The sequence below is a fragment of the Zerene cesonia genome, chromosome 22, assembly GCF_012273895.1.
Source record: "Zerene cesonia ecotype Mississippi chromosome 22, Zerene_cesonia_1.1, whole genome shotgun sequence".
Lineage (NCBI taxonomy): Eukaryota > Metazoa > Arthropoda > Insecta > Lepidoptera > Pieridae > Zerene > Zerene cesonia.
In genome coordinates, this window is record NC_052123.1 from 4,135,708 (window position 1) to 4,151,399 (window position 15,692).

A 15,692-nucleotide genomic window follows, 5' to 3' on the forward strand; every position below is an offset into this window, starting at 1 on the left:
CTATTTCATATGGATCGCCGGGAATCTATAAGAAATCATTTGTAATCATCAAATACACATTCATTGTATTGAGAATACTTCTAAATACATACGCTGTAATATATATATATATATATATATATATATATATACATATATATATATATATATATATATATATATATATATATATATATATATATATATATATATATATATATATATATATATATATATATATATATATATATATATATATATATATATATATATTTATATATAGGTATGTATATATATATATATAGTACCTGGATGACCGAGATTTGCTCGGTTTAACTTCGTGAAGTTTAGTATTATTATTCGCCAATAGATGTCAGGAAGAGTCGCTAAGTTTAAGTCGATAAAACACGAATATGACATTTTCTAAAAAATATTCCTAGCTAGATCGATTTATCGCCCCCGAAACCCCCTATATACTAAATTTCATGAAAATCGTTGGAGCCGATTCCGAGATTCCAATTATATATATATATATATATATATATATATATATATATATACAAGAATTGCTCGTTTAAAGGTATAAGATATATATACCTACCTCCTTTTAAGAGGTAAGGGATAAGGAAAGGAATGACGACTGGAAAGAAGGAAAGGACTGAGAAGGGTAAAGAAAAGAAAACAGGCCTCCCCCACTCACCGTACTAAACACAGTAGCATGCTACAGTTTCAGCCCAGTATCCTATGGGGGTGTGGTACTTCCCCGGTGCGAGCTGGGACAATTCGTAGCGAAGCTTGCTCGACTTCCGCATAAAATATTTTATTTTCCATGGGGACCTTACAACCTATAAGATTGCTTCTGAGCAATCCAGATAAAATGAACTAACCTGTTCGCTGCCAAAACATTTTGGTTTGTCTGGCCGGAATATACACATATGTTGCTTGTGATAAATAACCTGTAATTTAAATAAAATACACTAACCTTTTTTTCGCATAAATCTTTCCGCCCGTTAAATATGTAAAAAACATTTTAGTAATAAATACATAACATTTTTTCTATTACTTTTTTTTATGTCACAGTCGGTAATGGAGCTGGTGGGACGCCTGATGGTAAGCGCGACCACCGCCCACATATGTACGTACAATGAACATTTGTAGAGGCGTAAAGTCGATTACAGACCTTACGCTTCTACAAGTGGATTGCTGACTTTAAATTGGGAAGGGATTAAGAAAGGATTGACGAGAAGAATAAAGGAAAGGACTGGGAAGGGGAAGGAAAAGGATATGGGTCTCCGGCTCCCCCACTCACCGAACGAAACACAGCAGAATGCTATTTTACGCCGGCCTTCTGTGGGGGTGTGGTACTTTCCCGGTGCGAGCTGGCCCAATTCGTGCCGAAGCGTGCTCGACTACCACATACTTACTCAATATATCTTCTCTATATCTTACTGCTAATGATATATCCTGGCTTCGCCCATGGTATATATCAAACTATGAAAGAATTTTTGAAATCGGTCCAGTAATTTCTGTGATAGCACAATTAAGTAAATCTTTTTTTTTTTTATAGCAGTGAAACTGTTAAATTATTATAGTCTACGATATTATACCTAATAAAGAGGTGTAGATTTATATGCTTAATTATAGATAAATAGACGCCTTAGCCGCGGAATGTTATAAACATTCCCCGTACCAGCACTTATTATTCTGTGCCCGTACTTAAATTGTTATAGCATAGATTTAAAACCATCAATAATAAAACAATAATATTTAGTACTATTAATTATTCTGTAATAATAAGGCGTAAACTCACCTTTGCTGTCTCGAAAGGAATCTTATCTAAACGTGTGGCTCTCTAAAAATAAAATAAAACAATAAAAGCTAGTTACCTACTAATATTTAATAATAATAATATAATTTCGACAAGTATCTACTACTTCCTAGACAAAACAGTGGAAGGCAGTCTGTTGATTGTACAAAAAACATGCTAATAAACAATGTTCCTATATTTAAAATTTTACATATGATAATTTCGTTATACATTGTGATTGACAAATTATAAAAGAAAGATGGGTTATAGTGTTAAGTAGATAATGCAACTGTATCATAAACGCCTATGTATAATGAAATGTTAAATATCATTCATAAGATTAAATCGTCTTATAAACTTACAACATAAAATATTGCTAAGAGGAAAAGCAACGATTTGATCATCGTCATCTTCAAACACATATTGTTTCATTCAGAAAACAATTAAATCAATGATAACAGACGATGCAACGTAACGAATTAACAATTGACTTTGTTAATTTCACGCTTTCCCTCGAATGTGTACAAATGTTAATTTGTTTTCATTATACAATAAGCAGTGGTGGCTCAGTGGTAAGGACCTCGGACTTCAAAATCGATAAGTCGGGGTTCGAGACCGGGCGAGCGCGCAGGAAATAAATTGATTTTTCAATTTATCTGCGCATGTAGATAACATCACCACTGCTTCAACGGTGAAGGAAAACATCGTGAGGAAACCGGCATGTCCAAGAATTAAAAGTTCGACGGCATGTGACATCTGCCAACCCGCACTTGGCCAGCGTGGTGGATTATGGCCTGAACCCTCATAGGAGGCCTGAGTCCCAGCAGTGGGAACATATATGGGCTGATGATGATGATGATACAGTAGGTTACAGGTACCTAAATCAAATATTAAGGAATTGGTCTACTGAAAATAAGGCTTCTTTTTTATCCACAGCAAAGCTATAGGGGATCGAAAATGGGCAGACTCGCTTCATGAAAAGTATGTTAGAGTCAAAAATGCGTGCCTATTTCTTTTCTCCACGTGGCGGAGGCTCTGCAGCCGAGATGCATAATGGAGAATTTAGAGGTAGCAAGATGAACACCAACCAAATACATATTATTTTATGGAACCGGAATTCTATTTGTTGTCTATTTCTTAAAAAAATAGTTATGTCATAGATAATTCAAATATCTGTTCTATTTTTTGACAGTGGGGAAATCCAGCATCCTCGACCCGAGGGGAAGAGGCCGTCGGTTACGTCGGGTTCCTACCGACTAAAACCCCACTGTGTTCCGTCGAACCGCAAATTAAAGGGGCCACGGGTGTTTGTTAGAATTAGTCCGCGATGTTTACAATACTATATTAGTCGTTTCACGAAAAAAAAAATACAGAAATTGCACAAAAATAAAACCTGAATCAAGTCGTATTGGATTAAAAATGACGTCATTGCTCGATGGCAATTTTATTTTAATTTGACGATTCAAACAAAATGCTGCATATTAAATTTGCTAATAATTATTAGTTAACTACTTAAAAATACAATTACAAGGATTGACACAATTATATACCAACTGTAGATATACATCCATTTACATAAGTGTATGATAGAAAGCCATCTACAACTATTTATAACTCTAACTATATCTTATTTTATTATTACTATCTATATCTTATACCTCAAGAAAGGCTTAATCGATTTGGATGAAATTTGGTATAGATATAGTTTGAGACCCGAGAAAGATGATAGGATAGTTTGAATCCCGGAAATCTCACAGGAACAGATACTACGTGGGAATCTGTCAATATTTTCTTTCGTCTACGCAATGCCGCAGGCGGAAAATTTGTGGATAAATAAATGATTAAAAAATCTACTTACCATTGAGGGGTTCGTCTTGCAATTCTTATTAATTTAACTATTCACGATTTCAGAAAATGGAGGATGAAGATCATTTAGAATGAATTTTATTTGAGTTTGTTGCTTCATAAATTTTTACGGGGTGAACCGATGTTTACGATTCGTTTTATTTGAAACGTGGAGCCTTCTATGTGCTATTGTTTGGTCTATTTCTGATAATTAGAAAGCGTTTTAGTTTTTTGTAATAAACAATTATTTAGCAATCAATTTAACAGATAATATAATAAATATAAGAACACATATTTTATATTGCTTGGTGTTTGAATCCAATGTCCTCCGAAACAGTTTGACTGATTTTCATGAATTTGTGTCATTGTAAGTATATATTTGTCATATCTGAGAAGTAGTCAAACATTACTACCTTAAGTGATGCAATATTCCATGTGACGAATGGCACAAAACCTAAAAAAATATTAGAGTTTCTTTACTCATCTAGCTGTGCCCCGCGGTTTTACCCGCGTAAGTCCATTTCCCGTAGAAATATCGGGATAAAAAGTTGCCTAGTTTTCATTGCTATCGGTTTAGTAGTTTTTGCGTGAAACAGTAACAAACATACACACATCCTTGCAAACTTTCGCATTTATAATATTAGTGGGATAGGATAATTTTTTTTCCAAGTGACATACATATATTTTATGTTTTTTTTATCTCTCAATTTGATTTACCAGAAAATGGTCATGTAACAACGATAAAAAAGTTACATTTATTAAAATATCATCATCATCATCAGCCCTTATATATTCCCACTACTGGGACTCAGGCCTCCTATGAGGGTTCAGGCCATAATACACCACGCTGGCCAAGTGCGGGTTGGCAGATGTCACATGTCGTCGAACTTTTTGATTCTCGGACATGCCGGTTTCCTCACGATGTTTTCCTTCACCGTTTTAAGCAGTGTTGATGTTATCTACATGCGCAGATAAATTGAAAAATCAATTTATTTCCTGCACGCTCGCCCGGTCTCGAACCCTAACTTTTCGATTCTGAAGTCTGAGGTTCTCACCACTGAGCCACCACATCATTAATATATATATTTATATATATTATTAAAATATATCTATTCTATAATACCTATATATTATTAAAATATATCTTTTACTAAACACACAGATAAAAATTAACCTAAAAAAACTGCGCGTTGACAAATAAAACATCACGTCAACACAAACGGGCAGGTTGCATTTTATTGTGCTCTCGATATAGTAAATGTGTGTTACAGCACAAATGTTTATTTGGACTATTCAGAAATATCCAGTTTCACGACACGTGTCTAATAATAAAGATGTTGCAGTCACATCACTCGAGATCTCTATTCGTTTTATGTTTGTAGATATATAAAAAATTAAGCTGTAATGTATGATAATGAAAGAAAGTTTTTTATAATGGAGTCTTTTATATATTTTGAGAGGAATAGAAATTCAAACAAATAATCTTTATCATTTATTTGTTTTTAATTATTATTTTTTTTGGAGTGTTAACATGCGGGATACATTTATACTAATTTTATATACGATATGTGTGGATGGATAGATGTAGTGATGTTTGTTCAAGCACGCCAAAGCAGGCACCATCTGTAAAATTTGACTGACTGACTTGTAAAGTCTGCATTAGCACAGGCTATAAACAGGAATAAAGCGAGCGATTTTTTTTCAAAGAAAATCGGGGAAAAGGCAGTTTAATAAATTATTACATTTCACTGTTTAGTATTTGTATTATACTAGCTATTCGCCCGCGGCTTCGCACGCGTAGTCATAAAAAAACTCGCATAGTAACCGCTCCCGTGAGGTTTCTAGGATAATAATATCTTATTTCCTCTCTCAGATCTCAACCGTCTTTGGACAAGATAGGCGTGAATGTGACAGACAGACATTTAGTTTTATGTTTATAATATTAGTATTGTTTATTATATCATTGTAGTCTTTAACGTTTAGCATTATATTAGTCTTTTTTATATGGCCTGCATTCGTTAATTACTTCCAGACGTATTATAAAATGCATAAAAGTAGTGTATGCCTGCGACAAAAAATGCATAATTGGCTAAAAATCATGTATAAATACTTCATTCGTTAGAGAATTCGATATTCGTGAACTATCCACGGTTTCGAATCTCATATGTAAGTAATTTCCTTCTTATTTTAACTGTTTTGTGGGTTCACTAATTTCTTAAATTTTGTCTTCTTTTCTACTATTTACGAATATTTTAATAGCTTTAATTAAATTATACATTATTAGTCAGTATTATCGAAATGTTTTGAAACAAATTCCTGCCTTTATTATTTTTTAGCTTATTTCGATTTTTCTTTTATTTAAAATATTGTGACATATTTTACCCAAATATGCAAAAATGGGAGTGTAAAATGTTAATTGACATCGATGTCTGAATGTGACATCATAGCTCTCAAACGGATGTACTGATATCGATGCGGACTTTTTCAATTGAAAACCAATTATCTGATGGCGGTTCTTAGCTGACGCTAATAATTGTCGGATTTAATAAATATGGGTATCGAATGAAAGGGACTTGAGAACCTAATAGTAAAATACTATAAATATTACTATTTAATTTTTTATTATTTAAATTTAATTTTCAACCAAAACGTTTTGATACTTACAGACTCATTCTTGTATACCTTATAAAATACAAGAGAGATACAAAAAAAAACAATCTGTTTTATTCCAGAACCTCAAAATGGCGTTCAAATTCGTGCTCCTCGTGCTGCCAGCGCTCGTTTTCGCGAAAATAGACATCGAACTATCTGGAACGTTCGAGAGAAACCTCAACATAGCCTTCTCCGGCCAAGAGGTAGACGTCATCAGCGATACGGAGAGGGAAACCTTCCAGTTCACCGACGGTAACTTGAAGAGAGGCGCCGAATTATACTTTGGACAGCGGCCAGACGACATTTACGTCAAGAGCCCCACACCCTGGGGCGATTTATACCGGTCTTACGGCTGGAAGCAGGTGTCCAGAACTCTGGTGCCCAAACGAGGCCGCGTGTTGTCCATGACAACACAACCCCAGATAGTGATGCAGCAGATTTTCGAGAATAACAGCACGAAGCCCGCCTCTTTCAACGTGGGCATCTCGCAATCCGTCCAGAACACGATGAGCTCATCTTGGAGCAAATCTGGCGATCTGACTATCGGTCAAGAGATCAGCTATGATTTCGACATAGATTTCGTGAATGTGGGTGGAAAAACATCGTTGGAATTCTCTTCGTCTTGGGGTGCGAACTCTGAGAAGTCGCAGACCGTTACCGTTGGTTCTGAATCGCATATGGAGCTGATGCTTACACCTGGACAGTCTGTTCTGGCAGAACTCCACGCTACACGGGGTACTTTGAAGGTGGAAGTGGAATATGAGGCCAGTCTAAGCGGCTCCCTCGCTGTGAACTATGACAATCTGTATAGAGACCATCACTTCTGGGCGCTGGATGTCAGAACTGTTATGGCTAAAGCCGGTCTAACCAACAATTTGATCTCGAAGCAAATCATGGAGATCGGCTTCTTCACAAATTCGAAGGTCGTTGTATATGATAGGAAGTTAAACACAAAGATAATGGATGTTGTTGTTTAATGTGTGTAAATGAGTATTAAATGGTTTCAATGTGATTCGTGTTTTATTGAAGTGGATACCTTACTTTGAGTATGGTATCTCTTATGGACCTACAAGCGATTTTAACGCGTTAAATTCGGAGTAGCTTAATAGATGTTATTATACCTATAAACCTTTCTTGAATCACTGTATCTATTTAAAAAAACCCATTAAAATCCATTGTGTTAAAGATCTAAACATACATACATACAGAGATAGACGCGACAAGCGACTTTTCTTCAAATTATGTAGTGATATCCCAAACATGTTTTGAATGAATAACCAAAACATTTGAATTGTGGTCAAGCGCTGCTCTATTACGAATAAAAAATACGATCCGATCTTATATCAATGTATCCAAAATTTAATAGATACTACTGAAGATACTTTCACTGATCAATTCCTTTACTAGATATCCTAAGGACAAACATCGTACAAAAAAACTATTTAAGAGTTTGGCGCCAAAAAATACGCCATATTTTTATAACATTAATATAATCATATAAGCAGTGTCTCAATTATCTAAAGAAATTCTTCAAGTTACACTCATTAGTCTTACGTTACGCTTCAAAAAAAAAAGAGAATGATTGTATATGAAAATTGGAAACACATACTCCTGTTTTTCAAACGGGGTAAACGCATAAAATAAAACGCCATTTATAACAACACACTTTCATTTAAAAATTCTAATCTATGTTACATTGTGTACCTATTTATTATCTTTACATAAACTTAAATAATATTTAAATAAATAACTACCTTATTATTATCTTGTTATGATATAAAACTGATTGACGACTAAACTCTATTGGCAGGGATAACTTTACCTTTTAGTTTGTAGAATATTTTTCTTTTCTAGAATTTGATATTGTAATCTAATTTGAACAGATAAACAGAATATACATTAGTACAGATTCACTAAAGTATTAACTGATATTATATAATTATAATAATAATATATGTTATAATAACTTTATATTTATTCTAACCACATATTTCGCCATTTATTGCAAGTAAATTAGTTTTAATCGTCAGTCAATATAACATACAAATATTTCATTATCTAATTACTGTACATAATTGAGTAAGAAATTTCGTTGTCTGTGGAACGTGAATTTTTTTTTTAAATACTATGCGAATCAACTAAGAAAGGAATCGATTCTGCCGCCATTTTGTGACGTCATAGGTGTAAATTCAAACGAATTAAAGTCTTAGCTAACAAATAAATCTTGTATATTATTGATATAAGTCAGATAAAATATGAAATAAACCGTTATTGAAATGCGAGATTTATTTCTAACTTCAATTGCATTATTCAAATGACATTTGACAAAAAATTGACACATTAAGGTCATTTTCCTATTATTAGTTGGATCTTATTATACTCGATGTAATTAACAAATGACGGTAAACGGTTAAATATTTCGAAAATCAATTTTCAATTACTTTAAAAGATTAGTTTAGAGTTATAAAAAAGGATTTATTTGTAAAAACGTTACCCTTCTGTCGCAGTCACGTCAAAATTCAAGTAATAAAAAAATCGTTCTTAAAAAATGGGGAACTGGTTGTTTTATTTCCATTATATTTAACAGAAATTTAGTTGAAATTGTGCATTTTAAAATATTTAATTTATCAATATAATTTAAGAATTATTTTAATGTGTTGCGATAGGCAGTTAGTATTTTCATTTGATTCTGTAAAATCTAAGTAATAAATTTACAGTAATATCTATAGGAAGCCAATAATCACAAAGTCAGACTAAATTATTCATTTATGACTATTTTTTTATTTCCTTATGTATCAAAAACATTTTTATATGAATAAAAGTTATGTATTAAATTTTACATAAAAATAGTATAAACAAAGGTTATTTTATTATATACATTAATTATATTGTAACTGTAATTAATAAAAGGAAAATTTATTCATTTGTTCAAATAATTAGTTTTTAAAAACAAACACCAGAAATTACTGTGAACACAAATGATAATGTTTTTATATACTTATAGGTACTATGATATTAATTTGTACAATAAAACCTTATAATTAAATTAAGTTAAAATCATGAATAACCAACCGTTGCTTATAAATTATAAGTGTAATACATAAAAAAATATTGATTTTTTAACTTAATATGGTCAAATACAAAAGATTGTATGTATGGTCATATACAAAAATATGAAAATTGTAGCACTTTTGACGATAAATGTTTATGTGAAACAAATATAATTAAGACGCTATTAATTTTAATTTTAATGAAAATTAAAATAAATTATAATGTCAGTCATATATAAAAATTTATACAATAGTTATTAACACGTATGGTACGATATGCTTAATTTTTGAGAGAATGTGATGTTAACGGTCTAATACAATCGAATACAATTATTGTATTGTATCACATGGCGTTATGTTATAACGAACTTGGGGGAACAAGTTATGTGTAACAGCCTAATTTACTTGTATTTTAATAATTTTCTCTAATACAAGTTACGTAGGTAATTTTTTACTCCTCTTATAAGATAGTTTCCAATATCTGTATATAAGTCATAGGCCTAAACAAACGTTTTTAAATGTGAAATTAATAAATTATACACATATTATGGATTCAATTCAATTTTTGTGTGAACAAATGTAATAGTCTGTTACTAAATGTCTATTAAAGATCTAATGAATACGCATACTAAAAGATCGAATTCAATTCCTATTAAATATCAAATTGATGATAAATATTAAGAATCTCATAAAAAAAAACATTTCATGATCAAATATAAAAGCATTTTACGGCTAAAACAAATCCTGTTAAAAATCATATTTTACACAAATGAACAGCCGAATACAAAAGATTTTTACGGTCACATATCATGGTTCCGGTTGTGCTGCAAGTTATCCAGGTCCTGATACAGCTCATAAAATCCTGCTACATTTATATCAAACATCATACAAATACAAAACAGTCGGATACAAAAACCATATGGTCAAATACAAATCCAGTTAAATAAAATTAAATACAAATGGTCAAATACAAAAGGGTTTATTTAGTACGGTCACGTATGATGATACGGCAGGTGAGCCAGTGGGTGCTCATACAACGCGTGCGGGTATATCGGCGGCGCATGCGCAGGCGTCACGTGCGGGGCGTCACTGTCGTCGTCTGTTGATGAGTCCAGTTGCTTGTCTGGACCGCCGCTGGAATGAAAGATTTTTATTTAATATTTTATATCTTTAATTATTATTTGAAGACAAAAATTTGTACTTAAAGCAATGAAACTTCAGATTAATGTACACATGTTGAATGAAGGAAGGAAGTAGACAGCAAACATTAATTTTTAATAGAAATTTAGTTTTTAAGTAATAAAAAATTCATCATCCATAATAGTTATGCCAATTAGATATAGGTACCTATATTTGTAATGGAACCTTACATTAAATAAATAACAAAATAAATTATATAATACTAAACATTTTACAAACATCTGTTTTAAATTATTAAAAAATTAAGTTAAATCCAAACCCCTCATCTCATCTTTGTTGTTTCTTCTGGCTTTCTAGCTTCTAGGCAAGGGAAATTTCCACGCCAACTAACTATCTCCAGATACAAAATCATACCATAAAACGTGATAGATAGACAAACAAATAAACACTTTCGCATTCGTCAGAATTAAGGATTAGAAGGAACTTCCAAAAGCAAGAAGTAGGTATTACATAAAACGGATTTCTAACTCTAACTTCTGCACAAATTAGAAAGAATCTTAACGTTTTTACCTGAACCCATACAGACCCATTAGACCGAATTAAATCAACCGTGAACACCCTGTATGTATAAACCCCGAAGATATTGGATTTCGTTCAATATAAAGGTAAAACAGAACGACAGCCCGCCCCCCGGTAACGCGATACGTGCGGGTCTGTCATAGACAATGTGATAGAATTGGAATAGACAATGTTTTTTTTAACTTTTTTATGTTATACAGGGGGTGTTGAAATAATAATCGACTTGTATATTTTTTTATTAGTTAATGTATTGTGTGATGTTTTTTTGAAAAGTTTTTCATGAAAAATTCCTTTCAATGTGTTCGTTTATAACAAACTACGATAGTCATTACATTATATTACGTATATGATATAGTTTTTGTCCATGTTACATAAGATCATTGTATGTATCTATCTGTAATAATTTTGTACAAAACTGCTGGATTGATTTCAAACATTTCTTACGTGTATATAAAGCTGCATCTCGACTGAGTGACAGATTATACGATTATATTAGGACTGCTAGTATATCCCATATATACTTAGCACATATATACTTTGGGATTGAGGAATCGGTCCAGTAGTTACTGAGATTTTATGCGTTCAAACAAACACAGACACATTATATTATAATTATATAGTCCGTAATATATTATTAGTATATGTATGAAGTAGTTATATAGTCCGAATTAAAAACTAAATTGGATATTACTTAAATTTTAATACAATTACATAACATATTATTAATCAAAAAGCCATGGAATGTATAAACCACAACAAAATTACTGTAGTTATACGGTTAATGAGTTAAAATTAAAATAATCCTACTAATAGGCGAAAGTTTGTAAGTATGCATGGATGTATGTTACTCTTTCACACAAAAACTACAGAGTCGATTGCTATGAAATTTGGTACGTAGATAGTTGGACAACTGGAATAACGCATGGGCAACTTTTTATCCCGATATTCCTTCGGGATACAGACTTACGCGGGTGACTGCGGGGCGTAGCTAGTAATTAATATAGATTATACAATACGCTTTAATGATAGAATCAATTGCCTCACCTGATCTTAAACAGAACATGCGAATGAAAATTAATTGAACCTGGCGATCCTGCAGGATAATAAGATGAACTCATGTAATTATTTGTATTGTCACCGATCCTTGATAAGTGTACAGAGTTTGAATTAAATCTGTCCGTTTAATGTGGGTCAAAATCGAGTCTAAAGGAATCGGTTACATACAAACATACAGGTGAAGCTCTTGAAAGCGTGTCAATGAGGTATTTATTATTTAGAAGTACTTAATAAATTTATATGACGTGATATTTTTAACTTCAATTTGTATTTTATTTGTTTATATATTATATTGTTTATCGTTATTTTAAACATTATTTAGTACGACTTCATATGTATATACTAGCTTTTGCTCGCGGCTTCGCACACTTTAAATTCGGAGTAGCAATGGATGTTATTATACGTATAAACCTTCCTCTTGAATCAGTCTATCTATTAAAAATAACCCATGAAAATCTGTTCCATAAAGATCTAAGTATACAGACATACAGACAGCGGAAAGCGATTTTGGTTTTATACTACTCGTATGAAGTGAAGTGAACGCTTTCGATTGACTTTGCGCAAAAACTCAGCCGATTTTGAGGAAATTCTGCACTGAGATAGACTACGGACCAAATTAGCAGACAGACTTTTGATTTAAGCAAAAATAGATGTCCAAGACTAATGTCCAAAAAATACATTTTTTCAACAAAATGGTCAATACGCAATCCATTAACAAATTATCTATGCATCCTGATCCCATATAGCTATGGGCAAAAAAACAAACGAACCCCGGTGGTCACGTATGTCTTACGAGACTAACGCAGCGGCCCATGAATTTCCACTTCATTGCGCGTGAATGGGATTATCAGAATTAGACGTACCATAGATTAAAAAAAAAATCTCGAAAAAGTTTTCAATACATTATGGCGCTAGTTCTTTTTTTTTTTTGAAAAAAAAAAACGGATTTAGAAGTGCACTTTCTTATTGTGTCTGTTGTTTCTTTGATTAGGCTAGCTTGCCGCTTGCGGCTTTGTTCGTGTGTATTTTATTCATTAATTATTCAACCGATATTATCACTTAGTTTCGTGTGATATAAAATATATACATATTTAAAGTTTTATCGATCTATATATGAACACATCCGCCCCCTTCACCAGTACATACGTAATAAACAAACACAGTCGAACTATCGAATTCAAAATATATCATTTTAACACAACATTATTTCGCAATCGAATAACGTTTAGTATAAGGACGTCAAATTAAAACATAGTTATAACCATTTGTCATAAGTGCGAGCGAGAGGGCGCGCGAGAGAGGGACGGACGTATGTAACTCGATACCACCACATCTGCGTCTAAAAGCGTCCAGGGGCGTACTGAGCGAAATATTTATTTTTCATATTTCAAAAACAATATGGACATAACAACTTTGTTAAGCGCGGAGTTGTGGTGGTGCATACAAACAAAACTGTGCATATGAGGTTGTTTGATGTAAGTGTTTTGTTCTCAAGTGTTATGCGAATCTCTAATGAGGAGAACTAATTGATATACATATATAAGTAACTTTAAGAAGAATACTAAAAGAAAGAAGTAATTATTAGTAATTATGACTATCACACTATTACTCTAATATTATAAATGTGAATATTTGTTTGGATGTTTGTTCGTGAATCACGCTAAAACTACTGAACGGATTTTGATGAAATTTGGTATATAAACAGAGCTGACTTGGACCAACTTTTTATACCGGTTAAATGGTCCCTTGGGATAAAATAGGAATCTTGATATTCGGGCGAAGCCGGGACGTGTTTCGTATAAAATTTAATATGGCTTTGATAACAATACCATATATATGAGCTGAAAATATAAATATTTAAGTTTCAAAATTGTTCTCATTTACGCCTTGTAATTTTTGAGTTTTATTTGTTCTGAACTAAGTATGTAATACCATTTTTTTGTAATCTATACTAATATTATAAAGCTGAAGAGGTTGTATGTTTGAACGCACTAATCTCAGGAACTACTGGTCCGATTTGAAAAATTCTTTCAGTGTTCGATAGCCCATTTATTGAGGAAGGCTATAGTAGGCTATGTACCATGGGCGAAGCGCGGGCGGATCGCTAGTATTTTTATATAGATTATATTCGATTTAATGGATCCAGGGGATTGGACCAGGATATACAAGATACTTGAACGCCTCCTTTTTTACGTCGGTTAATATTACCGAATTATTATTATTATTTTTACAATTGTTTCGCTTAATATCAAGTACTTGTAACTCTAACATTATTAATTATGTGACATCAAAATTCTCTAATCATGAAATCTTACGGTTACGTATTAAATTCTAGACCATTCTTTATGAAATGGGCAACGAATATCAATACACTACATAAAACAGCAATTAAATAGATAAAATCGCAAATACAGACGAGCAAACCCACGATCTAAGTTTATATTCACAGCTGACTGACTCAATAACAAACGGTTATTGCAACATCGACTCTATTCCTAAGAGCAAAGGGTATAATTCAGTTTGCGTCTCGTTTGTTTGGCCAGCATATCATATTACGAAGCCAAAGCAATGGTTGAGTAAATGCGTATACTAGTTATAGGCTGCGGGTTTGTCTGTATTATAGAATACATTGTTTAATCAAGGGCATGCTATATCCTATCCATCCTATACTGTAATTGTGAAAGTTTCTGTGTTTGTTTCGCTTTCACAGCTAAACCACAGCACCGATTTAGGTGAGATTTTGAAGATGAAGACTCCTGTTACAGATAATATAATACTACAATTATGCCTCTACTTCTTTTCATCAATCAATCATCAATCAAATCATTGGTTTTGAAGTAAAGATGCAGTTGCTTATATATAAGTTTTGGTTTGTTAATATGTACACTAGTTTAGTAGGTTTTCGGTTCTATTATCTAAGCAAGGGTAAGATGTAGAATACAGTTGTTGTTGTTGTTGTTGTTGTTGTTGGTGTTGGTGTTGGTGTTGTTGTTGGTGTTGGTGTTGGTGTTGGTGTTGGTGTTGGTGTTGGTGTTGGTGTTGGTGTTGGTGTTGGTGTTGGTGTTGGTGTTGTTGTTACAGTTTAACCATTCTTTCACAGTTTGAAACACAGACCATTTTGTCTTTTTCTTTTTAAGTTGGATTATTTTGGCATAGTTACTCCCGGGGATGGGACTGTGGGTTACGTCTGATTCTAGCCCATAGTTCTAACTTACTAAGTACCCAAGTCTAGCCATTAGGTACATATATACATTCATAAAACACTAGCTTTTGCCGGCGGCTTTGCACGCGTTAAATTCGGAGCAGTTTATTAGATGTAGATAGATGATTTTTTTTTTCTTTATTTTTCGTTATTCTATTTGTTATGTTTTATACTATTCTACTTATTCTATTTGTTATATTTTATATACTTTTTACCTATGTTGCAATCTATCTTTAAGTTGGTTGCCTGGTAGAGATCACTTATAAGTGATAAGGCCGCCTTCTGTGCTGTCTTCTGTGTATCTCTCTTTTTTTTAAGTATAAGTTTTGTTTTTGTATTTTGTTGGCAGAAGAATAAATAAATATGAACCTTCCTCTTAAAT

The 15,692-nt window shown here is 32.6% G+C and overlaps 2 protein-coding genes across 2 annotated transcripts in view; one reads left to right on the forward strand and one right to left on the reverse strand.

Annotated features, from left to right (window-relative positions):
- Window positions 1-6,372: 6,372 nt before the first annotated feature.
- LOC119835959 (spherulin-2A-like) lies at window positions 6,373-7,260 on the forward strand. The gene has a single exon (XM_038361092.1). The coding sequence runs from the start codon at window positions 6,373-6,375 to the stop codon at window positions 7,258-7,260; it is 888 nt and encodes a 295-aa protein (XP_038217020.1).
- A 2,172-nt stretch (window positions 7,261-9,432) lies between these two features.
- Window positions 9,433-15,692, reverse strand: part of LOC119836100 (homeobox protein SIX2-like) — a 28,110-nt gene continuing 21,850 nt past the window's right edge. Inside the window, exon 7 of the mRNA XM_038361343.1 lies at window positions 9,433-10,467. Within this exon, the coding sequence (XP_038217271.1) occupies window positions 10,326-10,467 (142 nt within the window). The 3' untranslated portion in view covers window positions 9,433-10,325. The remainder of the gene's footprint in view (window positions 10,468-15,692) is intronic.